General features: G+C 35.6%; 2 protein-coding genes across 12 annotated transcripts in view; one reads left to right on the top strand and one right to left on the bottom strand.

Annotated features, from left to right (window-relative positions):
- The window catches only part of MAST2 (microtubule associated serine/threonine kinase 2), a 181,433-nt gene that overhangs the window by 64,628 nt on the left and 92,501 nt on the right, over nucleotides 1–24,304 (top strand). For 9 of the 10 annotated variants that reach the window (XM_081307162.1, XM_081307168.1, XM_081307169.1 and 6 more), the window contains exon 4: nucleotides 6,873–6,904. In XM_081307162.1, the coding sequence (XP_081163288.1) occupies nucleotides 6,873–6,904 (32 nt within the window). The remainder of the gene's footprint in view (nucleotides 1–6,872; nucleotides 6,905–24,304) is intronic. The other variant, XM_081307163.1, reaches the window with a different exon arrangement.
- LOC308656293 (uncharacterized protein) lies at nucleotides 1,425–24,215 on the bottom strand. 2 transcript variants are annotated; one of them, XM_081307237.1, is made up of 4 exons: nucleotides 24,093–24,215; nucleotides 23,528–23,675; nucleotides 17,708–17,914; nucleotides 1,425–2,107 (listed from the first exon to the last, which is right to left on the bottom strand). In XM_081307237.1, exons 3-4 carry the CDS (start codon nucleotides 17,783–17,785, stop codon nucleotides 1,805–1,807), a joined length of 381 nt encoding a protein of 126 aa, XP_081163363.1. In that variant the 5' UTR covers nucleotides 17,786–17,914; nucleotides 23,528–23,675; nucleotides 24,093–24,215; the 3' UTR covers nucleotides 1,425–1,804. The 2 variants fall into 2 exon arrangements, 1 of the variants encoding a protein (XP_081163363.1); XR_014023685.1 differs by lacking the exon at nucleotides 24,093–24,215 and having other exon boundaries at nucleotides 1,425–2,098; nucleotides 17,700–17,914; nucleotides 23,528–23,691.

Here is a 24,304-nt window from a genome sequence, read left to right as displayed (position 1 = left end):
CATGGGCACATTTTCCTTGCTATATAGGGATTTGAAAAGGGGTACCATATGCATTTTAATAGAATTTTTGTTAATTTTTGTTGTATAAAAGTATAATGTAATATTTACCCATTTAAACTATTTAAAAAACCCTCAGAATTGTTAATATAGATTTGAAGAACAAACATTTCCAGTTTTATATAAATTGTTTCCAAAAAGTAGACATAGAAAATATGTTTTTCCAACATATTTAAAAATTTATATATATATATATGTATATATATATATACATATATATATGGACACAATACCTTTATTTTGTTTATTTATTTTTATGTGGTGCTGAGGATCGAATCCAGTGCCTCACATGGGCAAGGCAGGCACTCTACCACTAAGCCCCAGCTCCAGCCCCTCCGCAACACATTTTGTGTCTTGTTCCCTTTATGCTACTGTATCAAAATACTAAAGACTGGGTAATTTATTTATTTAAATTTTTTATTTGTTCTTTTTAGTTATATATGATAGCAGAATGTATTTTGATCATACATGGAGTATGACTTCCCATTTATGTGGTTGTACATGATGTGTAGAATAAGACTGGGTAATTTTATAAAGAACAGATATTGTCTCACAGTTTTGGAAACTGGAAAGTCTAATATTAACATGCTTGCATATGGTGTCTAGTGAAGGCTTTCTTGCTGTGTCTTCATGGGGCAAAAAATGGAAGGGCAAATAGGGAGTCTTGTGACCTAATCACCCCCTAGAGACCCTATCTCTTAATTAAGTTTCAACATGAATTTTGGAGGAGGTGCAAACATCCAAACCATAACAACGAGGATAGTATAAATATGATGTCAAAACTGGAGGAGAACAATTTGAGAAGGGAAAGGTCTTAGGCCTGTCTTATTTACATAAAGACAAAAATCCTAAGTGAAAGCTTTCAGACCTCAATGATTTTATTAGTGAAGACTTAATATTTAAGGTAGAAATAACACATCTTATACAGATTCATCCATAAAATAGAGAAACATCTTCCAGCCAGTTTTAGGAGGCCAGCACTGTTGTGATAACAAAATTTGACAAGACATTCATTATAATAGAAAACTAAAGATGGGCTGGGGTTGTGGCTCAGTGGTATGGTTTGATCCCCAGCACCACATAAAAAAACTAAATAAACAAAATAAAGGTATTGTGTCCATCTACAACTAAAAAAAATATATGTTAAAAAAACTAAAGACTGTTATCCATTGTGAAAATAGGTACAGAAATCATTAATGAAGAATTAGCAAATAGAATCTAGCAATATACTTGATGAAGGTGTGTTTAATTCAGAAATGCAAAGTGAGTTCAATACTAGAAAATTAATCACTGTAATTCTCCATATTAACAGAAGAGAAAAACTATAGGAGCATTTCAGTAGATGCAGAGAAAGCACTTGACAAAACAGCTCAGTGGTAAACTGCTGGTCTTACATGTGTGAGGCCCTGGGTTCCATTCCTAGCATGGGGGTAGGGGAGGGACAAGACTTGAAGCAAATTGGGAACAGAAAAGAAACTTTATCAATCTGATAAAAGTCATTTATGAAAAACTACTACTAATACAATATTTAGTGGTAAAATATTGAATTTTTTCCCTCTGAAATCAAAGAAAGCCAGAACGTGGGATATAAAATATCATTCCTCAGGCTTCAGGGATTCCCAGTGCTGAATGTCCTTGGAAAGATCCACCTCCTTGGCTGTCCAAAAGGAAGCCTCAACTTTCTTATACATCTGCCAGGTATCATGGTATTCTATAGGAAAGATGACAAAGCGGCGGGGGTTCTCTCTCAGTAGTGGTTCATACTCCACGCTGGGGGCAGGTACTTTAGTTTTCGGCTCCTCGGGATCCTGGAAGATCCTCCTCGAGGTCTTGCTGGCCAGGACGCGGCCAGGACGCGGGTCGCGTTGAGGGCCGGGGGCGTGTTCTCCTTGTCGGCCAGGCTGAGCCTCTTCAGCGGCGAGAGCTGCAGCTGCTGCTGGTCTGCGATGGTGGCGAGTGGGGTGCGGACTGAGAGCATGGTGGTGGCGGTGGCAGACGTGGAGACGGTAGTGACCGAAGTGGCTAAGCAGGACTCCGAACACTCTTCCCTCTGAAATCAGATGAGAAACCAAGCAAGGATGTCTACCACTTTCATTCAACATTTTATAGGCAATCCTAGAATAATGATTGTTTATATAGAAAAGTCCTAAGGAATATACCAAAGTTATTATGATTAATGTAATGGTGAATTCAACAAAGTAACAATACATTTGTCAATATATAAAAATTGATAGCATTTGTATATTACATGCAAACAATTGGAAAATAAAATACATTTTTAGAATCTGTAATAGTTTTAAAAATGTGTCCTTAGGAATAAGTTTTAAAAAGTGTAAGATCTTTTATATAAACTGCAAAAAAGGGCTGGTGTTTTGGCTCAGTGGTAGAGCACTTGGCCTAGCACATATGAAGCCCTGGGTTTGATTCTCAGCACTGCACATAAAATAAAGGTCTATTAACAACTGAAAAAAAAAAACATTAAAAGAAAAAAATTTAAGGGCTGGGGTGTGGCTCAGTGGTAGACCACTAACCTAGCACATGTGAGGCCCTGGGTTCGGCCCTCAGCACCACATACAAATAAATAAGTAAAATAAAGGTATTGTGTCCAACTATAACTACAAAATAAATATTTTTTAAAAAATTTAAAAAACCACAAAAACTGTAAAACATTAAAGAAAAGCTAAGTAGAGAATACTGTGTTCATGGATTGGAAGACTTACTGTTTTGAAATATTACAGCAGGCTTTCTTTTAGAAATTAATGATCTGATTCTAAAATTTATGTGGAAATGCAAAGAATCTAGAATATTCTCATCACTCTTGAGAAAGTACAATTTAAGGAGCTATACAACTTGACTTCAAGACTTAATATAAAGCCACAGAATCAGAAGTACCATTTTGTTATAGTTTGATTTTCAAAAAAAGCACTATAGCAGTTTGTTAGGGAAAGTGTAGCACTTTCAATAAATGGTGCTGAATTAAGAGATTGCCTTTATGGAAACAAACAAACAAACAAAAAACGAACCTTAAGCTCACCTACATATTATCTCAAAATTAATTCAAAATAGGTCATAGACAATCAAATCTAAAACCATAAACCCTATAGAAATAAAATGTTGGAAAATATTTTTGTCACATTGGAGTAGATAGAGTTTCTTAGATACTATACAGAAAGCATTAACCATTTTTTAAAAACAACAAATTGTCAGGGCATGGTGGCACATGCCTGTAATCCCAGCAATTTGAGGCCAGCCTCAACAATTTAGTAAGGCCCTAAGCAATTTAGTGAGACTGTCTCAAAATAAAAAGGGCTGGGTGTGGCTTAGTGGTTTAGTGCCCCTGGGTTCAATTCCTAGTATCCCACCATCCCAGAGAGAGAGAAAAAAAGAGAAAGAGAGAGGGAGAGAGAAAGAGACAAATTAACCATCAAAATGAAAAACTTTTGCTTATCAGAAGACAACTTCAGTAAGATAGACTACATACTGGGAGAAAGTATTCACAAATATATGAGATAAAGAACTTGTGTCTTGCATATATGAAAAAAATCAATAATAAAAAGAATCTAATTAAAAAGAGGGAAAAATTTTAAGGTACTTCATAGGATAATGTATACTGATAGTTTTTTTTTTCTACATGAAAAGTAGAAGATTTATGTTCGGTACCATCAGTCATCAGAAAAATGCGAAATTAAAGAAAGCCACAGTGAGTTACCATCTATCAGAGAGCTAAAAGACTATATTCATTGGCATGAAGAACAATTGAACATTCTTTTATTTTTAATGTGAATGTAACAGGTGTTAGCTAGAATTTGAAGCAATTGGAACTCTTGTGCATTTGGGTTTTTGTTTATTTGTTTGTTTTTTGGTACTGGGGATGGAACCCAGGGGTGTTTAATTACTGAAACACATCCCCAGCCCTTTTTCATATTTTAGAGATAGGGTCTTGCTGAGTTCCTCAGTGCCTCAGCCTCCAAAGCCACTGGGATTACAGGTGTGTGCCATTGCACCTGGCTCTCGTGCAATGTTAGTGGGAATGTAACATGGTCTAAGAACTTTAGAAACAGACCTGGTAGTTTGTTATAAAAATAAACATATATTTGCCTGTAACCAAGTAATTTCAACTCATGCATATCTATGTTTATAGCAGTACAGTTCACAATATCCAAGTTAAGGAGCCAGCCTAGGTATCTATCAACAGATGAATGGGAAAAGGAAATGTGGCATATATACACAATGGATTATTACTCAGCAATAAAAGAGAATAAAATCATGGCATTTGCAGGTAAATGGATGGAGTTAGGGAAGATAATGCTAAGTGAAGTTAGCCAATCCCAAAAAAACAAATGCCGAAGTTTTTCTCTGAAATAAGGAGGCTGATTCATAGTGGGGTAGGGAGGGGGGAGCATGGGAGGAATAGAAGAACTCTAGATAGGGCAAAGGGGTAGGAGGGGAAGGGAGGGTGCCTGGGGTTAAAATGATGGTGGAATGTGATGGACATCATTATCCAAAGTACATGTATGAATTGGTGTGAATATACTTTGTATACAACCAGAGATATGAAAAATTTGTGCTCTATATGTGTAATATGAATTGTAATGCATTCCGTTGTCATATATAAATAAAAAAATTTTAAAAATGAAACTGTGGGTAACATAGACTACCATATATGCTTAAACACTCTCTCAGCTCCACCAATCAAGTTCTGAACCCTTAGAAGTTATTGTAACTATTATATAAAATTATATTAAAATCCCTGCTTTTAAAAAAGAAGGATCACACTCAGTGTTGAGTGTAAACTATAGAGGGCCAATGACTGAAGAAGAAATATATACCAGTTAGGAGATTGTTGAGAGGGCAGAGAAGAGACCATGGTGGCTTAGATTCAATACCAAAAGCCAACAGTATTTTTTCTTAACACCTTTAGTGGTAAAACTTACTTTACTTGAATTCTTTTGGTAGCAAAATTAAACTGTGCTTAGAGTTTTATCACATTTATTGTGACTGTCATACATCTTGCTGCAAAAATTTTAATGTATGTAATTTATTTTGTTGCTATCCCAGTCCTTGTTGGGGGTGTTAGGTATATATGTATATACATGTGCACATGCATATACCCACACACATACTTGTGTACACACAATTGACTTTTAATAAAATCCCCTTAAAATTCTAATATCTGAAACATGACTGGATCCAGAATTTTTGTTAAAGAGCATGGAGATATGTGTCTGTGGAGATAGTGAGAAATGGTTGGAATCTGAATGTATTTTAAACTTAGAGCATTTACGAATGGGAGCTAGGGATGTGGCTCAAGCGGTAATGCGCTCTCCTGGCATGCGCGGGGCGCTGGGTTCGATCCTCAGCACCACATACAAATAAAAATAAAAGATGTTGTGTCCACCGAAAACTAAAAAATAAATATTAAAAAATTCTCTCTCTCTCTCTCTCTCTCTCTCTCTCTCTCTCTCTCTCTCTCTCTCTCCCTCTCTTCTCTCTCTTTAAAAAAATAAAAAAGAATGACGGATGGATTAAAAAAAAAATACAGCTGTCCAGAGTTTTGGTCTCTTGAGGTGGGGAAAGGCTATGAGATGGAGTCATTTTTGGTGGAAAGAACAGTTCTTTTTTGGACTTGTTGGCCTTGAGATACTGAGTAGACAATTAGTTGTCCAAGTGTTTGGAATTTGGGAGACAGATCTGGGAAAGAAAACACTTGTAAAGTGTTGGGGGGTATAAATTGGTACAGTGGTTTTGGGGAGACAATTTGGAATATCTGATACTTTAGGACTTTGCAGTTCTACCTCTAAGTGTATGCTTCCAGGAAACTTTGTATATGTGTGCACTAGGAAACGAGTAGAAGAATATTATTTTTGATAGAGAAGAAAAACATTGAAAGAAAATTAAATGCTCATTTATTGAAGAGTGGATAAATAAATATTAGCATATTTATAGATAGGACTCTTTGTAAAAATTAGGTGAAACTCTTTGAAACTCAGGTGAAGTATAGCCACATGGGCAAATCTACCATTATTTTTTTTGGTGGTGCTAGGAATTAAACTCGGGGTCTTGAGCGTGCTAGGCATCTTCTCTACCATTAAGCCACATCTCCAGCCCAAGTCTACTAATTTTTGTAGTGTTGACTAATTAATGTCACTGAGTCAACAGATGAATACATATAATATGAAACCATGTATATATAATTTTAAAATATGCAAAATAGTACTAATAATTATTTATGAATATATATGATAAATGGTATGAACCCTGATCCTTATGTTAAGGAAAAAATAAGCAACAAATTAATAATAGTTGTTAAGATGTGACTGGTGAGTGAGCTTTAGGAAAGCAAGACACAAGGGCCCCAAGCTGTAAGAGTTAGTTTTTTTTTTTTTTTTTTTTTATGCCAGTGCTAATCATCTTTTTGTTATATATTTTAAATTCTTGTTTGTCTAAATATTTTTGAATTAACTCTTCCCCTTCTCCCAATCCCATTTCATTTCTTTCATGTCCCTGCTGTTAATAATATGAATCCTTTATAGTTCATGAGCAGTTCTTGGGAAAGAGAATCTACATTGGAGAGATGGTTCCATCTAGTGGGAAAAATATTGCAAGTATTCTAAGAGACATTCCTTTTAGGAAGGAAGAATAAAGAGATAATCCTGACATTTTTGTTTTCACTGACCTTTTAGAGACAAAGGGAGAGGTTATTGTTTAGAAATATTTAGTCTTTGCCTTTATTATGACAACCCTAGGACATTTAGGCAGACCTACAGGACTCAGGGCCCTGTTTCTGTCTAACTTGTCTGTGTTTTGTTTTTCAGAAGGAGTTGAGCCTTCCAAGAAGAGGCAGCTTGTAAGTAGATGATTTTTACCATTATGATTGTGATTATGATGATCTCCTGCTTAGGAATCCCTCTTAAGAACTGTTCTCAGTATCCCTTGGAAAAATTCTACTCAAAAAATTAGGTTTTTATTTGATTTCTATCAAGGATAGGAAAGTCAATGGACCAGCTGGTCAGAGCTTCCTCTCTTTCCTATCCTTCTTCACCTTCAATCCCCTTCTCTTTCTTATTTTTTGCCAGAATTTTGGGTAAGCTTTCATCACAATCTTATTCTTGTTTGGGAGGATTTACTGAGTTTTGGTAGACTCAAGATAAGAAGGTTAAGATATTAAAATTGAAACTCTTTTATCAGAGTCTGTCCCACAACTGGTCCTAGGGGGAGACCAATCTCCCTGACAAGTTGGGCAGCTAAGTTTGGATATTAGGTTGAAGTAGGTCTCCAATCTTTGTATTTTATTCTGACTTCAGGGTGGTTAGGGGAGATTGGAAAATAGTATATCCATGGGTTTTAATTTTTAAATTTTTTCTTGGTCTACTTTTTCTCCAAGAATTCTGTTTGAACAATATTATAGATCTGGCTATCAGAATCATCTAGAATGCTTGTTAAAAAAGCAGAACATAAGGCTAAGAATGTAGTTCTGAGACAGAGCTTGTGGTAGGCTCTGGGTTCAACCTTCAACACTACAAAAACAAACAAACAAACAACAAAAAAACCAGAATGTAAACTTACTGAATTATGCTGTCCATGTTGAGGCCAGGAACAACCTGTATTTTATAACTTATACCATATACTCAGACCCATCATGATTTACTAAAAGCTAAGTCTGGGAAATACTAAGAAAAGAGAGCTTTTATAAGACAACTTTTCCTCAAGGAGAAACATATGAGATATAATTAAGGAATAAAACACAGTGATATTCATACTTTTTTATTAAGTATACTTTGTGTATGCATCATGTGGTTTTATTAAGTGTATGAAACACATAGTAATTCTTTCTGTTAATTTCATTTCAGAATTTTGATTTGATCTGGTTGATTCGATCCAATGATTAAATTGTTCTCTGAGATTTTTGTAAAGCCTTTTTGGCTAGTTTATGGAAGCTCTTTGTTGTTTGATATAAGGAGACTCTAATTATAAGTCAGAAAACTTGGGGGGTTCAGTCTTGGCTATATCATTTAACAACTTTTGTAAATCTTAACAAATCACTTGTCTCCTCAAAGGTCAGTTCCCTTATCTATGACATGAAGGTCCTGACCCCTCCTTTTCCTTCTTATTAAAGCTGTTAGAAGGATCACTTAATATTATGTGGGTAGTTCCTTCCTACTTAGTTTTATTCTAAAATTTGTTTTTAGAATTCTTATAAACTTATGGATTCAATTTGGATAAATTGTTATTTAAGGGGCACATTTCTTTCTTTAAATTGAGTTTTAAGGGTGGATTTCAGGGGCTGGAGTTGTGGCTCGGTGGTAGGCTTGTCTAGCATGTGTGAGGCACTGGGTTCAATTCTTAGCACTATGTATAAATAAATGAATAAAATAGAGGTTCATCAACATCTAAAAATATATTAAAAAAAGAAAAGAGTGGATTTCAGTTCTAGTTTTCCAAGCATCCTGACTCTTCTATAAGCTAAGCAAGGTAAGGGCACAACCAGAACTGAGAGGGCATAGCTTTTCAGCATTGTATTCAGCAAATATTTGTATTTGGCCACTTTTCTGTTCTTTCTGACATTTTTTTTTCACTTGGTTCCCTCTATTTGGAAGCTCTCTGAGATTTTTTCCTTAAGATTAAGTGAAATAGATTAAAGCCTTAGGCACTTAGTTCTTGTAGGAACGTGTGCCTCCAGTGAATGGAATTTCTGGGGAGGAAGAGGCGGGAAGGGATATCCTTAGTAATATTTGGTACTGGAAGAATTTTTGGTCATGTTAGCTTTAAACTAGAGGAATTTTTTGGTAATTTTAATGCTATCCAAAGTTAGGCCTACTCCAACTGCCTTAAAATGTTTAATTAAGAAGGATCAAAATGATCTTTTCCTCCTCTTTTTAATAACAATTCACATTTAAAAATTGATCATCATTAAATATCCACTTACACCTCTTCTATGCTGGGAACTACTCTAAATTCTGAGGTTAAAGGGTTCAGTTAGATAAATTCTCTTTTGAGGAGCTCCTGTTAAAATTTAAGTTCTTCAATACAAAGTATCTTTTTTTTTATTTCTAAAATTAGAGACAGAAAAATATTTGTTCAGAGGAAGGGAGGACACATGAATATTGCTTTTAGTGTGTTTTATGTTGCTATAATATCTGGAATGATTTATAAAGAATAGAGGTTTATTTTGGTTCATGATTTTGGAGCTGGGAAGTCCAAGAACATGATACTGGCATCTGCTCAGCTTCTGTTGAGGTCCTTGTGCCATTTAATTTAGGAAAAGGGACATATGCAGAAGAGGCAAAATAGGAGAGGGCAGCTTACCTGTAGCAACCTGTTTTTGAGGTAACTAATTCAGTCCCACTAAAGACATTAATCCTGCCTAACCTATTCACTCCTTTTTGTTGTTGTTGTTAGTAAGAAGCACATTGTTTATTAAAAAAAAAAGAAGCCACAGAAAACATGGAGGTAGTGGGGAACTTAGTATGCAGGGCCCGAATCAAATTCAACTTCACCAATCCCTCCTCCACAAGCAAACAAACCAGAAAAAAAAGAGAGAGGGGGGAAAATATATATTTTTTTATATATATTTCTTTATATATATATAGAAAGAAAGCACAAAAAGAAAGAAAAAGATCAAGTTAAGCTGCTTTAACAAACCGAAAATGGTATGGGGGTGCGGGGCCGTGGTGGGGGTGGTGGTGCACCATTCCTGGAAGTACTGTGATACCAGGTTGATGTGTGGAGTGGATGAAGCAAGCTCCTATTCCATCTCCCTGCTCCAAAAATCTATTTAATATATTGTCCTTGGATAGAGGATGTATCAGATATTAAACTGATAAAACAGATACTACCCATGATCTTAGCCAAAAAGCCAGTGCCTCCACCACTTCTCCGTACTGTTATTTTGGAAATCAAATCTCAACATGGATTTTGGAGAAGACAAATCATATTCAAACCATGGCTGACACTAATCTAGATATTACCACTAGCAAGTTAGTTTTTAAATAGGAGTTATGATTATTAGACTTGAATTGTCTTACATTAAATGAGGGTATTAGTTACTTGATCTTTCTGCTTGGTCATCTTTCCCACATAATCAGAACTCCGTGGAACTTCTTTTTTCTTTCTTTTTTTTTTTAAATTTTTTTGTTCTTTTGAGTTATACATGACAGCACAATGTATTTTGACATATTATACATACATGGAATATAACTTCCCATTCTTGTGGTTGTACATGATGTGGAGTTACACTGGTGTATTCATATATGAACATAGGAAAATTATGTCCAATTCATTCTACTCTATTTCCCATTCCCGTACCCTCTTCCTCCCCCCCACTCCCCACTTTTCAATCCAGTGAACCTCCACTCCTACTTCTCCCCACCTATTATGAATTAGCATCTGCATCTGCATATCAAAGAGAGCATTCAGCCTTTGATTTTTTTGGGATTGGCTATTTCACTTAGCATGATAGTCTTCAGTTCCATCCATTACCAGCAAATGCCATAATTAATCCTTCTTTATGGCTGAATAATATTCGATTGTGTATTTGTACCACATTTTCTTTATCCATTCATCTGTTGAAGGGGACTTAGATTAGTTCCATAGCTTATCTATTGAAAATTGAGTTACTGTAAACATTGGTGTAGCTGTGTCACTATAATGCTGATTTTAAGTCCTTTGGGTATATGCCAAGGAGTGTGATAAGTGGGTCAAATAGAGGTTCCATTCAATGTTTTCTGAGGAATCTCCATACTGCTTTTCAGAGTGGTTGCACCAGTTTGCAGTCTACCAGCAATATATGGTATACCTTTTACCCCACACCCTCCCCAACATTTATTATTACTTGTATTCTTAATAATTGCTATTCTGACTGGAGTGAGATGAAATCTCAGTGTAGTTTTAATTTGAATTTTCTCTAATAGCTAGAGATGTTGAACTTTTTTTTCATATATTTGTTGGCTGATCGTATTTTTCTTTTAAGTGTCTGTTTAGTTCTTTTGCCCAATTATTAATTTTTTTTGGTATTAAGTCTTTTTGAGTTCTTCATATGTCCTGGAAATTAATGTTGTATTTCAGGTGCAGTTGGCAAAGATTACCTCCCATTCTGTAGGCTCTCTCTTCATGCTCTTGATTGTTTCCTTTGCTGTGAAGCTTTTTAGTTTGAATCTGGCCCATTTATTGATTCTCGATTTTAATTCTTGTGCTTTAGGGGTCTTGTTGAGGAAGTCATTTCCTAAGCTGACATGATGGAGATTTGGGCCTACAATTTTTTTTTTTTTTTTTTTAGGCATATGGTTTCGGGTCTAATGCGTAGGTCCTAGATCCATTTGGAGTTTTGTGTGTGGTGAGAAATAGGGATCAAACTTCATTTTGTTACATATGAATTTCCAGTTTTCCTAGCACCATTTGTTGAAGAGGCTGTCTTTTCTCCAATTCATATTTATGGCGCCTTTGTCTAATATGAGATAGTTGTATTTATGTGGGTTTATCTCTGTGTCTTCTATTCTGTACCATTTAGTCTTCATGTCTGTTTTGGTGCCAATACTATGCTGTTTTTGGTACTATAGCTCTGTAGTATATTTTAAGATCTGGTATTGTGATGCCTCCTGTTTCACTCCTCTTGCTGAGGATTTCTTTGGCTACCCTGGGCTTTTTATTTTTACAAATGGATTTCATGACTGCTTTTTCTATTTCTATGAAGAACGTCATCGGAACCTTAATAGAAATGGCTTTAAATCTGTATAGTGCTTTTGATAGTATGGCCATTTTGACAATATTAATTCTGCCTATCCAAGAAAAAGGGAGACCTTTACATCTTCCAAGGTCTTCTTCAGTTTCTTTCTTTAGTGTTCTGTAGTTTTTTATCATAGAAGTCTTTCACCTCTTTTGTTAGATCGATTCCAAAGTATTTTATTTTATTTTTGAGGCTATTGTGAATAAGATAGTTTTCTTAATTTCTCTTTCATTTGATTTATCACTGATGTATAGGAATGCAAATGATTTATGGGTGTTAATTTTATATCCTGCTACTTTGCTGAATCCATTTATGAGTTCTAGAAGTTTTCTGGTGGAGGTTTTTGGGTCTTCTAAATGTAGCATCATGTCATCAGCAAGTAGGGATAGTTTGAGTTCTTCTTTTCCTATTCGTTTCTCTTTAGTTTCTTTCTTCTGACTAATTGCTCTGGCTAGAGTTTCCAGGACTATGTTGAATTAAAATGGTAAAAGAGGGCATCCCTGTCTTGTTCCAGTTTGTAGAGGGAATACTTTCAGTTTTTCTCTACTTAGAATGATGTTGGCCTTGGATTTAGCATGTATAGCTTTTACAATGTTGATATGTCCTACTATCTCTAGTTTTTATAGTGTTTTGAACATGAATGGATGCTGTATTTTTAAAAATTTTTTTTGTTGTAGTTGTAGAAGGATAGAATGTCTTTATTTTATTTATTTTTATGTGGTGCTAGGGATTGAATTCAGTGCCTCACACATACTAGGCAAGCGCTCTGCCACTGAACTACAGCCTTAGCCCTGTATGCTGTATTTTATCAAATGCTTTTTCCAAATCTATTGAGATAATTATGTCATTCTTTAAGTCTACTGATGTGATGAATTATGTTTATTGATTTCTGTATGTTGAACAAATCTTGAATCCCTGGGATGAACCCCACTTGATCATGGTGTACTATCTTTGAAGTGGCACCCCCTTTCTCTATAGAAAAATGTTAACTGGGCTTCTCCAGAAATCTTCACCATGGCTGATTTTAGGACTGTCAGCAAAAGAGTCTGTGCAAAATAGTTCAATGTAGATAAACTTCCTATTTTTCTGTCGCCCTGTTTTACTTGGCCATGGCTGAGAAGATACCAGCACTCTAGGTGCTGGACACCCTCTTACTAGTTTTTCACAAAAATATCCAGTATAGTAGTTTGTAAAAATGTGCAAACAAGTCCTCTGGCCTTGAGCTGGGCTTCAGAGATGTCTACATTTTTAAGATAAGTTACCAACTGGGCTCCATGGTAACAACTGTCAGGGGGAGGAAAGAAAGGAGAGAAGAAGCTCTCCCCTTCTCAGGTGTTGTCCTGGAAGAGTTAACTTGCCCAAAACAGTGAAAGAAAAAGCTGTTTTTATGTGAACTTCTGCAGACTGTGAACTTCTGAGCCCCTCCCCTTACATGCTGGGTATAAAACTCTGAAACTACCTGAATTTGGGGTTCAAGGGATTGATTGATTATAGCAAAAGCTGTGCCCTCTGAACCTGGCTGCAGCCAAATAAAACTGTTTCCTGGTGTCTTCAGTACCTTGCCTCATTTGTCCCTACAACATCTTTTTAATATGTTTTTGTATATGATTTGCCAGTATTTTGCCACAGTCTGGCTGGGCACAATTCAGGAGCCACTTGTCAAAAGAACTGAACTTTATGTTTAGAACCACACATGCCAAACAAAACAGCTCCTCAGGAAAATCTTCAGAGCCCAACTGCCACCACCGGCTTCCCATAAGCCTCTCCCAAAACCACAAGCCTCTCCACCTCCCACAATCCTCCTGCTCTTGAGGCCGACTGGCTGGGTCGCGTGGGCGGAGCCAAAAGAAGTCCCCCAATGAGCAGCTCCGTAGTCTGAAAGGGCAGGGAAACAGCCCAATGAGCATCACCGCAGAGGAGCCAATGAGCTAGAAGTTGCTGGGGCTGCTGTGAGCCAATCATCAGCTGGCAGTCTGAAAGTTTGCTGGGGCCCCTTTGGCTGTGGCTCTCAACAGTATTTTATTAAGAATTTTTGTATCTATGTTCATCAGGGATATTGGTCTGAAATTTTCTTTCCTTGATGTTTCTTTGTTTGGTTTTGGCATCAGGGTGAAACTAGCTTCATAGAATCAGTTTGGAAGGGTCCATGGAACCTCTTTTATAGAAAGCTGAATAAGTGTTTATAGGTAGTATTTAGAAGGAGACAATGAATTTCTTAGAATTCATAATAGAGAAGCTAGACGATTGATTGTTCCACCATGTGTTTGAATAAGTTGAATTAATACTTTATAGTTTGCAACTGGTATCCATAAAGTCAGTGACCTGCCATTTCTTGTTTTTGTAGCCTAGTCTGGAAAGTTTTAGAAGTTCTCATAATTGTTCTCTGAGTCCTGGTCAGAAGGAGAGAGACGTTACATTTGTATTCCTGTTTGTCATCTCCCAGAGTGGCTCCTGCAGGAGCAAATACTGTGCTCCATTCTAGGTATAAAGTCCCTAAATATTCCTTTGGCATATTTTCTCAAGTATAGTTTGTTGACACAGAAATTTAGAGATTGCAGCTAGTTCTTGTCTCTTAAGAGCCTCATTTTCACTTAATTAATTTAGCATAATTTTGAAAATAACTGGGCAATATAAAATAAATGAATATCAGTAATTTTGGAGGCTCTCACTTGTTATGCTTTTTCTTGTAATATGGTATCTGCTTTCAAATGGACAGGAATATAAAATGGGTTTTTAGACATGTGATATCTTAACATCATGTAAAACTTACTCTTCTAGCCAGACATGGTGTTGCATGCTGATAATCCTAGCTGCTTGGGAGACTGAGACATGAGGATCACAAGTTTGAAGCCAGCTTTAGCAACTTAGTGAGAACTTTCCAAAAATAAAAAATAAACAGGGCTGGGAACGTAGCTCTGTGGTAGAGCACTCCAGGGTTCAGTCACCAGACTATAAAATAAATAAACAAATGTGAACATAAATATAAATATATGTGTACTTCCACCCAACAAGTAGTTCCTCCAATGTCTCCAAATTGATACGTGGAAGGATAGCTTAGAAACAAAGAACTTAGGCCTAAGAATCAGGATGACCTGGGTTTGAGTCTTGGCACTACTATTTATTAGACCTTTTTTTGGTATAACAAGTGCTATTTTTTTGTTTGTCTTTTTGCCTCCATCTGCTTTTTCATTTGCTCAACTTTATCTACCGTATATCCTTGCAATTCCAATTATGTACAGACACTATTCTAGATATTAGATATATAGTAGTAGTAAGTAAAGCTGATAAAGTCCTGTACCAATGGAGTTTCTATTCTGCTCGAAAAGGAGTCAAAGACATACATGGTAGGTCAGTGATAATGAGTATTCAGAGGAAAAATAGTCAGTTAAAAGACATAAGGTTGGGGCTGGGGATGTGGCTCAAGTGGTAGCGCGCTCGCCTGGCATGTGCGGGGCGCTGGGTTCGATCCTCAGCACCACATAAAAAATAAAACAAAAAGATGTTGTGTCCACCGAAAACTATATATATATATATATATATATATATAAAACTATATATATATATATATATATATATATATATATATTTTTTTTAATTTTAAAAAAGACATAGGGTATATGTTTTTGTGAAGTAAACATTTCAGTTTTAATTTGGATTGTTCAGGAACTAATTTTCTCTTTAAGGTGACATTTTTCAGTGTAGAACAGAAGTCTGGGGGGCAGGGTGGTGGTGGTGATTAGGTTATGATAGGAAAGAAAGCTGTTAAGTTCCAGTATGAGGAATGAGAACATCAGCCATGTCTGCCATTCTGATAAGGGCATTGTTGGGATGAGTTGGTTATGAAATTTCTTTTGGCCTGTCACATATCGTTTATTTTAAACTTATCTTCCTGAAATTAAATCATTCTCATTTTTAGAAAGCTGTTTATATTTAAACCCATCTAGGTTTTTTAAAAAATGCATTAAAAAATCTAGTGCAGAATATTATACCTCAAGAAATTGATAACCTTGTTCTAAGTGTACATATCTGGGAAAAAAGAATTTGGAGTTTTGAAGTTATTTATATTTATTTACCCAAGCCAGGAGAGTATTATATTTTGTTTTTTCAAGATAAAAATGGTTCTAAATGGCTTTCTTTGTATAATTCTGTGGACGGGACCTCTTTCTGGCAATACTTTTCATTTAGGATTACTTGTTTGGTTTGCAAATTTCAGCACTAATATCTAATCCTTACCAATGGGAGTTCTTTGTGAATAGTGTTCATGTCACAAGTTACCCAGAAAGTCAAGTCTTTCTAATATCATTTTTATATCAAGGTAGTTGGCCTCAGATTTCACAAAATGTCTTGCATTATTCCTTAGAGGATATCTGCTGTCAGTGGAGGTAAGGAATGATTTTAAGAGTGAGGAAGGTAGCTGTCTCGCCCATTGTGGTGTGTGTGTGTGTGTGTGTGTCTGTCTGTCTGTCTTGCTGGCTTTTATTCTTAGAGCCCTGAAGAGTTCCTTCCTGGGGTTCAAGGATGTGAGGTGTGAAACTTTGTCTTTCTGAAACTGACACATTGTCATGTACTTCCCCACTATGATATAACTTGATGTCTGGATCAGTGCTTCTGGATAATATACTAAAAAGAGATATCACCTGATACATAAGTGTAATAAACCCGTGAGGTATTGATGATGATTAGTTTTTCTGTGGGGTTTTGAAAAGTGGTAATTTTGGTACCTTTAAGCACTGTGAAGGCAGAGTTGGTAACCTTTTTTCTATGTAAGAACCTGTCTTTTAAAAATTTGGTCTTTTGGGCTGGGATTGTGGCTCAGCGGTAGAGCACTTGCCTAGCACGGGCGGGACCCAGATTCGATCCTCAGCACCACATAAAAATAAAGGCATTGTGTTGTGTCCATCTACACCTAAAAAATAAATATTTTTTAAAAATTTGGTCTTTTATAGAAAATGATTTCACATATTTTCTCTACCTATCTAGAGGGAAGGCAAGTATTGGCAGAGGTTGGCAGGGGTGTTGCAGTAATCATCACTAATTTCTTTACAGAAATTATTTTGTTTTTAGAAAATGGACATAGTTGTTACTGAACTGTAAGTATATGGACATAGAACCTAAAAATTCTTGAGAACTCATTTTTGTTATTGTTTATGTTGAAATAACTCATTGTTAAGTTCATGATTCTACATTTATATTTCTAGCCCTCACAACTGTCAGTTTACTATAATCTACTTGGATATTGCAGAGACATCTCAACTTCATTCAGCATTTATGAATCTGTAGTCATTGTCTTTCTCACAAAACAGCATTTCTCTTATTTTCTAGCTTACTAAGTAGTAGCACTTCCTCAAGATGGAAACTTTAGTGGTCCTTGTTGGATTTTTCTTCCTCATATTCATAAGTCTTTTATCCTTTTCAATGTCTCTTTTCATTTCTTTTTTTTAAATTCACGCATTATATATAACAATGGAATTTGTTGTTACATTTTGTACATGCACAGTGTCTCATATATAGAAAGTAGGCATATATAGAAATGGATTCAGAAGAGTATTCTCTCTGAGTTGGGGATTTAGCTCAGTAGTAGAGTACTTGGCTAGCATGCAGGAGGTCCTCGGACCCATCCTCAGTACTGCCTATCACCCTCTCCCACTCCTCCAAAAAAGTGAATTCTTCCTGAATCAAGTCTCCTAAAGGAACAAACAGCCCAGATACACCTTGATTGCAGCCTCCTGATACCCTTAGCAGAGAGCTAAAATGTGCTTGAATTTCTGACATAGAAAATAAGATAATAAAACACTATTTCAAACATACGACTACAGTCATCTCTCTTCAGTTCATTCAGTCCTGTATGTTAATTCTTATTTCACTGAATCTTAGGTTAACATTCTGCTTGTCAACTAAAAAGAGTTTTGGAAATTCTGACTCAATTACCTGGAATGCTCTGGAAATTGTCCAATTGTCCAAGTGATGCCACTGGAAGCTTGTGCCCAAGAGTCTATTCTTTGACATCTCAGTGGTTTTAAATACCTGCTGTAGTCCTTTTTTTCTGAATCTCTGAGTACTTTTTTGTTAAGGCACAGAATCTGACTTCTGATTGATTGCAGAGCCTTCAGACAGGATCAGCATAAGACAGAATCTCTGTAGATGACAAAGACTTAAATATCTGTGATTAATTTATTACCGATAATTTTTCAGTGGTGAAAGTTCAGATAAATGTTTATAGTAAAAATAATACAACTAACAAAGGAATTGAGTTGTTTCTGTGGCATGCAAAATAAGAATAGTAAATTCAATCCAAAAAGTCTTAACAACATGTTGCTAAGAGAAGTTCTTTTCAAAGAAGACACTGAATATTATATCTGACTTAGAAAACATGAACATACTTTTTACAGTGGAAAAATATCTTGTTGTATAATATATAGTAATCTTGTGACACGACCCACAAACCAAGAAAATACTGAAAATATATTGGGAATATCAAGTAAAGAGATACAGTGAGTCTGGAGTAAATCCGGGTGTCTGTATTTTTATAAAACTTCATTGACCTAGAAGATGGTAGATTCAGATTTTAAAAATAAGGTCATTAACAAGCAAACATTTTACATATAACTGAAATTAATACTGAAGACAATAAACTGTTGTTTCCTAAAATCTAGCAGAACCCTATCAGATGGGCTGTCACTTCTGGGACTATAATATATAAGATTTTATCCAGCTAGTGGATTCACCACACCATACTGGTGTGGTGAAATAAGCAGCCATGTTGGGAAAGCCTAGGTGAAAAGGAACTTCTAGTAGCTTCTAGGAACTGATAGCCAGCAAGAACTTAGGACCCCCTGTCCTACAGCAACAAGGAAATACCTGCCAACTACCTGAATGGGCTTAGAAGTGTATTCTTACTGAGTTGGGAGTTTAGCTCAGTGATAGAGTACTTGGCTAGCATGCAGGAAGTCCTGGGATCCATCCTCAGTACTTTCCCGCCCTCCCCCCCCAAAATGAATTCTTCCTGAATCCTGTCTCCTAACGGAAAACAGCCCAGTTAAACCTTGATTACAGCTTCCTGATATCCTTAGCAGAGAACTAGGTAAAATGTGCTTGAATTTCCAACTGACACATGTTACTACATGTGAGCCTTTTGAGTAGGTATAGACTGGTATCTCACTGAGGTTTTAACCTGTAGTTCACAGATGAATAATGATGTTTTCCATGCCCTTGTTGGTCATTATATATCTTATTTTATGAAATAAGTGTTCAAATCTTTTGCCCATTTTGAAAAAAAACGAATTTTTAAAATGACTTTTGAGTTGTAAGAGAGGTATAATTCCAGATATTATACACTTTTCTAAAACAGAGAGAGACTATTTTCTTCCTGTCTGTGGTTTACCTTATCCTTTTTAGAATATTATGTTTCAAAGAGCAGAAAGTCTTAATTATAATATTGTTTAGTTTGTGAGTTTTCATGGTTAGTATCTAATCATGTTCTGTCCAAGAAATCTTTGCCTATCCCAAGATCATGAAGATTTTGCTAATCTAGAAGTTTGTAATTTTACCTTTTAAATGTGTGGGTTTTAATCCCTTTGAATTAATTTTTTTTTAAAGAGAGAGTGAGAGAGGAGAGAGAGAGAGAGAGAGAGAGAGAGAGAGAGAGAGAGAGAGAGAGAGAGAATTTTTAATATTTATTTTTTAGTTCTCGGCGGACACAACATCTTTGTTGGTATGTGGTGCTGAGGATCGAACCCGGGCCGCACGCATGCCAGGCGAGCGCGCTACCGCTTGAGCCACATCCCCAGCCCTTGAATTAATTTTTACAGCTTTAAAAATTGTGTCAAGAGTTTTAAAAATTGTGTCAAACAAAAGTTTTAGTATAAACATTTAAAGGTATAAATTTCCCTCTCAGCACTCTTTTAGCTGTATTCTATAAAATTTGGTACATGTATCTTCATTATAGTTTAATCCAAAGTATTTTTTAGTTTCCTTTGTCATTTCATGTTTGACCAGTAGATTATTTAGAAGTGTGTTATTTATTTTCCAAATATTGGGGTATTTTATGGTAATTAATTTTCAGGTTTTGGTCAGGCAATGTAACTTATAGGATTTTAACCTTTTGAAATTTCTTTTCTTTTTTTTAAAGAATTTTTTCACAATGCCTTTATTTTTATTTATTTATTTATTTTTGCCTAGCACATGCTAGGCAAGTGTTCTATCACTGAGCTACAATTCCAGCCCTGAAATTTTTTAAGATTTCTTTTGTGGCCTAATATGTTGTTTTTCTTGATGAATTATTAATGTATATTTGATTAGCTTCCCTGACTTCTAACATGTGCCACCTCAGCTTTGTGGAACTGCTGTGCTCTATTTGAACTCTAGCTCTCTGTGCCATGTAAAAAAAGTGTTCCCAGGCAGTTTGGGGGCAGCTCACATTTTGAGTTTTCTTTCTTTCTGGGTGTATATTCTTGTATTACCTGTTTCCCAGAGCCTGAAAACTGTTGCCTTATGGATTTTGTCTAGTCATATGGTGGTTTGTAGTGGAATGGCTAGTTCTGTTCCGTAATCTCATAGTTACACATGGAAATATTCTAGTCTTTTAGGGCAGTACCTAAAATTGGAAGATGTTTTTTCTGGTTCTCTCAAAATGTATATTTTTTTGCATCAAGTATAAATCTAATGAAATTCTCATTCATTTTTACTTCCTTTTTTCATATTCACGTAGCTTAGTAATATGTGTATTATAATTTGTTGTCTAATATGATTTTGTTCCTATTGTAATCTATAGCATTGAGTAATATTTTCCTTTAAAAATGTTAGGCATAATTTTTGTCTCTTACTATAATACCAGTTAAGTTACTAATTTTATTTAAGTATTTTTAAAAAATATTTTCTTAAATGGACAGAATATCTTTATTTATTTATTTTTATGTGGCACTGAGGATTGAACTCAGTGCCTCACATGTGCAAGGCAGGCACTCCACCACTGAATCCCAGCCCCAGCCCCTATTTAAGTCTTTATTCTATCCTATTTGTTTCATCATTTAAAAAATCATCTTTTAGGCATTTTAGCATCAAATTTCATAATCATTTACATTAAACCTAACTTTCCCTTTGTTTTTTATGATTGTTTTACTTTTAAACCATGAAAGGAGAATCTTTGTATTTGGGTAAATATTGGATAGATAGTATTATTCTTTTTAAGAGCAATCACATTAGCATTCTATATAGAATTTACTTGTCTTTTTTGAAGGCCATGATTTCTGTTTATTTACTGTTTTCTTCAGTGGTAATAATTTTATGTGTGCCTTTTTGTAAAGTACAGGTAAAATCTGTTCATTTTTGGTGTTAGCAAATGTTTTTTTCCAAATTTAAGTTGAACAACTTGTTTGTAAATTTTCTTTTTTCTTTCCCAAGCTCTACTTCCTTATTTTCCCCTCTGTAGTGAGTACAACTTATTTTCATTTTTAGTGATCTATAGGATTTTAAAATAAGATGTTGTATTCAGAGAGTACCAAAAATATAAATTAAAATGCAAAAATGGAGAATTTCCATACTTTAAAAATTATTTTTATTTTTAAATATTCAAAATTACTAAAGATTAAATTCAACTTATTTAAACAATTTCTAATTACCTCTGATATGCATTTTTATAAAAGTTAATTATGATTCTAGCATTAATTAAACATTTGCCAGTGTAAAATGTTGGTTTCACCTTTGTAATGTTCCTAAATACATTTACTAGTAATATGAATTCCTTAATTCTTCAAAATGATTCTCAATTGCTGTGTACAATTGTTATGAACCCTGACTTAAATTATGAGTACTTTCAGAACCATGAATGTAAACAGAAGGAAGTCAGGTAAGTGGATGTTTAACTCTAGTATTAGTCAATAATTTTTTTAGGCAATAGATTATTATTTCCATATTATCTGAAAGAAAGATTTGACAGGTTGTCTTTTCATTTCAAAAACCCTGTGCTGCCCAAATATTCCATACTCTCAAGCACAGTTTTCTCTGAAATTTACAGTTTTATAATCCACACATGGAATTCCAACAGAGTTGCCTTTTTTTTTTAAGGATATGGGAATGAAAATATGGACAAGTGTTTTCCTGGAGCCCAAACAGTAAGTTACAAGAGTGGATTTTTAGGGTTCCATTTTGTTAGGGCAGAATGTCATATCTCATTGGCAGAGGCATCCTCATTTCTTTCTTTCCTTCCCCCCGCCCCCCGTATTTGTAGATGGACAGACTGCCTTTATTTTATTTATTTATTTTATTTTATTTATTTTATGTGGTGCTGAGGATCAAACCCAGTGCCTCATGCATGTTAGGCAAGCACTCTAGCCCTAGCCCCCATCCTCATTTCTTTAATGAGCTAACTTTTTTAGTGTTTATGTTATTTCACAAACACAGGATCTCTAAAATGAGTGATCCATGTCAGATGCCTTTCTACCCTGGCTCTAAGTTTGCGATCAAGTTGTATAAATGAATAAGAAAAGGTAGATGTTTCATTTGCTGTACCGCAAAGTGTTGAGCCCTGTCTTGAGTATTAAGAAGAACTGGAGAATACCGAGTGGAAACTTAGAACCCTACCATAATTGGAAGCCTCAACTGCGGATGGGACAGCCTGAGGCTGGGGCTTTTGTGACTGACCTTGATATCAATGTGATGCTTTCCAAAGTGCACTACTGAGAGGTGTTACATATCTGAGAGAGAATTTGGTTATCTTTAGGACTCATGGAGAACCGGAGCTGTGAGAGCTGAGGAATTAAACAAATATGTTGGGGGGGGGCGGGGAAGTGAGTGCCTACAAGACGCTAAATGTTGGGAATTTGCTTGCGTGATTAAACTAGAACAGTGAGCCTGGTACAATGATGAACACCTGTAATTATAGCCGCACGGAAATTTGAGGTAGGAGTATCACAAGTTGGAGGCCAGTCTCTGCAACTTAGACCCTATCTCAAAATAAAATTTAAGAAAGGGCCAGAGATGTAGTTCAGTGGTAGGCCTAGCATGTACAATGCCCTGGATTAAATTCCTAGTACCAGAATAAAAATCAAAAACAAAACAGAACAGAACAGTGTCTTTCAAATATTGTAGACGCTGACACTTAATAACAAATAGATTTTCATTGCTACTCATGATGTATGTTTGCATATAGTTTATATTATTTCAGCAGTAGTTGTCAGAAACACACACATTTTACAGAATTTATATGTGAAGCTCTCATATTCTCTTTTCTATTTCTATATCCTCTTAAAAAAAAAAAAAGTTGATCCTGACTTCCTAAGTTGGTTTTAAGATTTTTCAAAGAGCCATGACCTGCATTGAAAAAGCACTGGTTGGAGTATGAATTAGTTAGTCCTTTGAATGTTACTCTAGAAAACAGTTTAACATACTCTACCATTTAGATGAATGAGAAGAGCCCTTTGGTGTTAGCTAAGGTCCTCTGCAGCAGGGTCAAGACTGTTGCTTACCTTTTGGCTGTCAGTCTCTAACTCACAGTTTACTTTGTTCCTTGGCTTTCTCAGATGATTTCCTATTCATTTAGACATATGCCCTTTAGTGTGGGAGATAGTTCCCAGAGAGGAAGACCGGTATCATTAGCTAACACTTCTATGGTGCTTTCTCTGTGATAGGTACTTTCTGTCTTACATATATCTATCTTCACGACATCCTTAATTATCTTCATTTCACAGGCGGGGAAACCAAAGCATATACAAGTTAAGTAGCTTAATTCAAAAGAGATCTACTGCAGCTTACCTTAAAGTCTTGTAGAAAGTCTGCTATATAAATGCTTTCATTTGGGCTGGGGATGTGGCTCAAGTGGTAGCGCGCTGGCCTGGCATGCGTGCGGTCCGGGTTTGATCCTCTCACCACATACAAACAAAGATGTTGTTTCTGCCGAAAACTAAAAAAATAAATATTAAAAAAAAACTCTCTCTCTCTCTCTCTCTCTCTCTCTCTCTCTCTCTCTCAAAAAAAAAAAAACATGCTTTCATTAATGGTTACTGGATGAAATTAAATTAGTTTCTGGGCTTCTTTTCTTTTTTTTCCCATGGGCACAGTCTGTATTTTGTTCATTTATTTTTGTATGTGGTGCTGAGGATTGAACATAGTTCCTCACATGCTCGAGGCAAGCACTCTGCCACTGAGCCACAATCCCAGCCCATGGATTTATTTTCTTAACTTTCCTTATGGCTTTTCTCATTACAAGATTTTTCAAATGATTAGATAATAATAGAAATTGAATAAAAAGTGGTTTCAAGCTTTCAAGCAGTATGAGTTCCTTAAATTGGTCAGAGTCAGAATTTGAATAAGACTATACTTTGAGCTCTAATGTTAAGGCCCTGTCATTCTTCTCTAGGCCTGGGAATGAACAGTGTTGCAGAAATGCCCGATTATTCTTAGCATATTACAGATCCCAAATTGGTAAATTAATGAGCTATCTTCCAATCCCCAGCTCATTGCAACAGCTGTTGTAGTCTGGCCTATGCCTCCTGGGTTAATAGTATTTCTGACATAGTGTGAGTTTTCAAG

This window comes from Spermophilus citellus, assembly GCF_964194105.1.
Source record: "Spermophilus citellus genome assembly, chromosome: 9".
In the NCBI taxonomy this organism is placed as follows: Eukaryota; Metazoa; Chordata; class Mammalia; order Rodentia; family Sciuridae; genus Spermophilus; species Spermophilus citellus.
Note: the sequence above shows the minus strand (reverse complement) of the source record. Positions and strands in the feature narration are given on the sequence as shown.

Coding starts and splice junctions, on each gene's coding strand:
- LOC308656293 (XM_081307237.1), bottom strand. CDS start 17,785: ATGTCAAAGAATAGACTCTTGGGCACAAGCTTCCAGTGGCATCACTTG. Junction 2,108..17,707: donor CAATTTCCAGAGCATTCCAG/GTAATTGAGTCA, acceptor ATCTGATTTCAG/AGGGAAGAGTGTTCGGAGTC.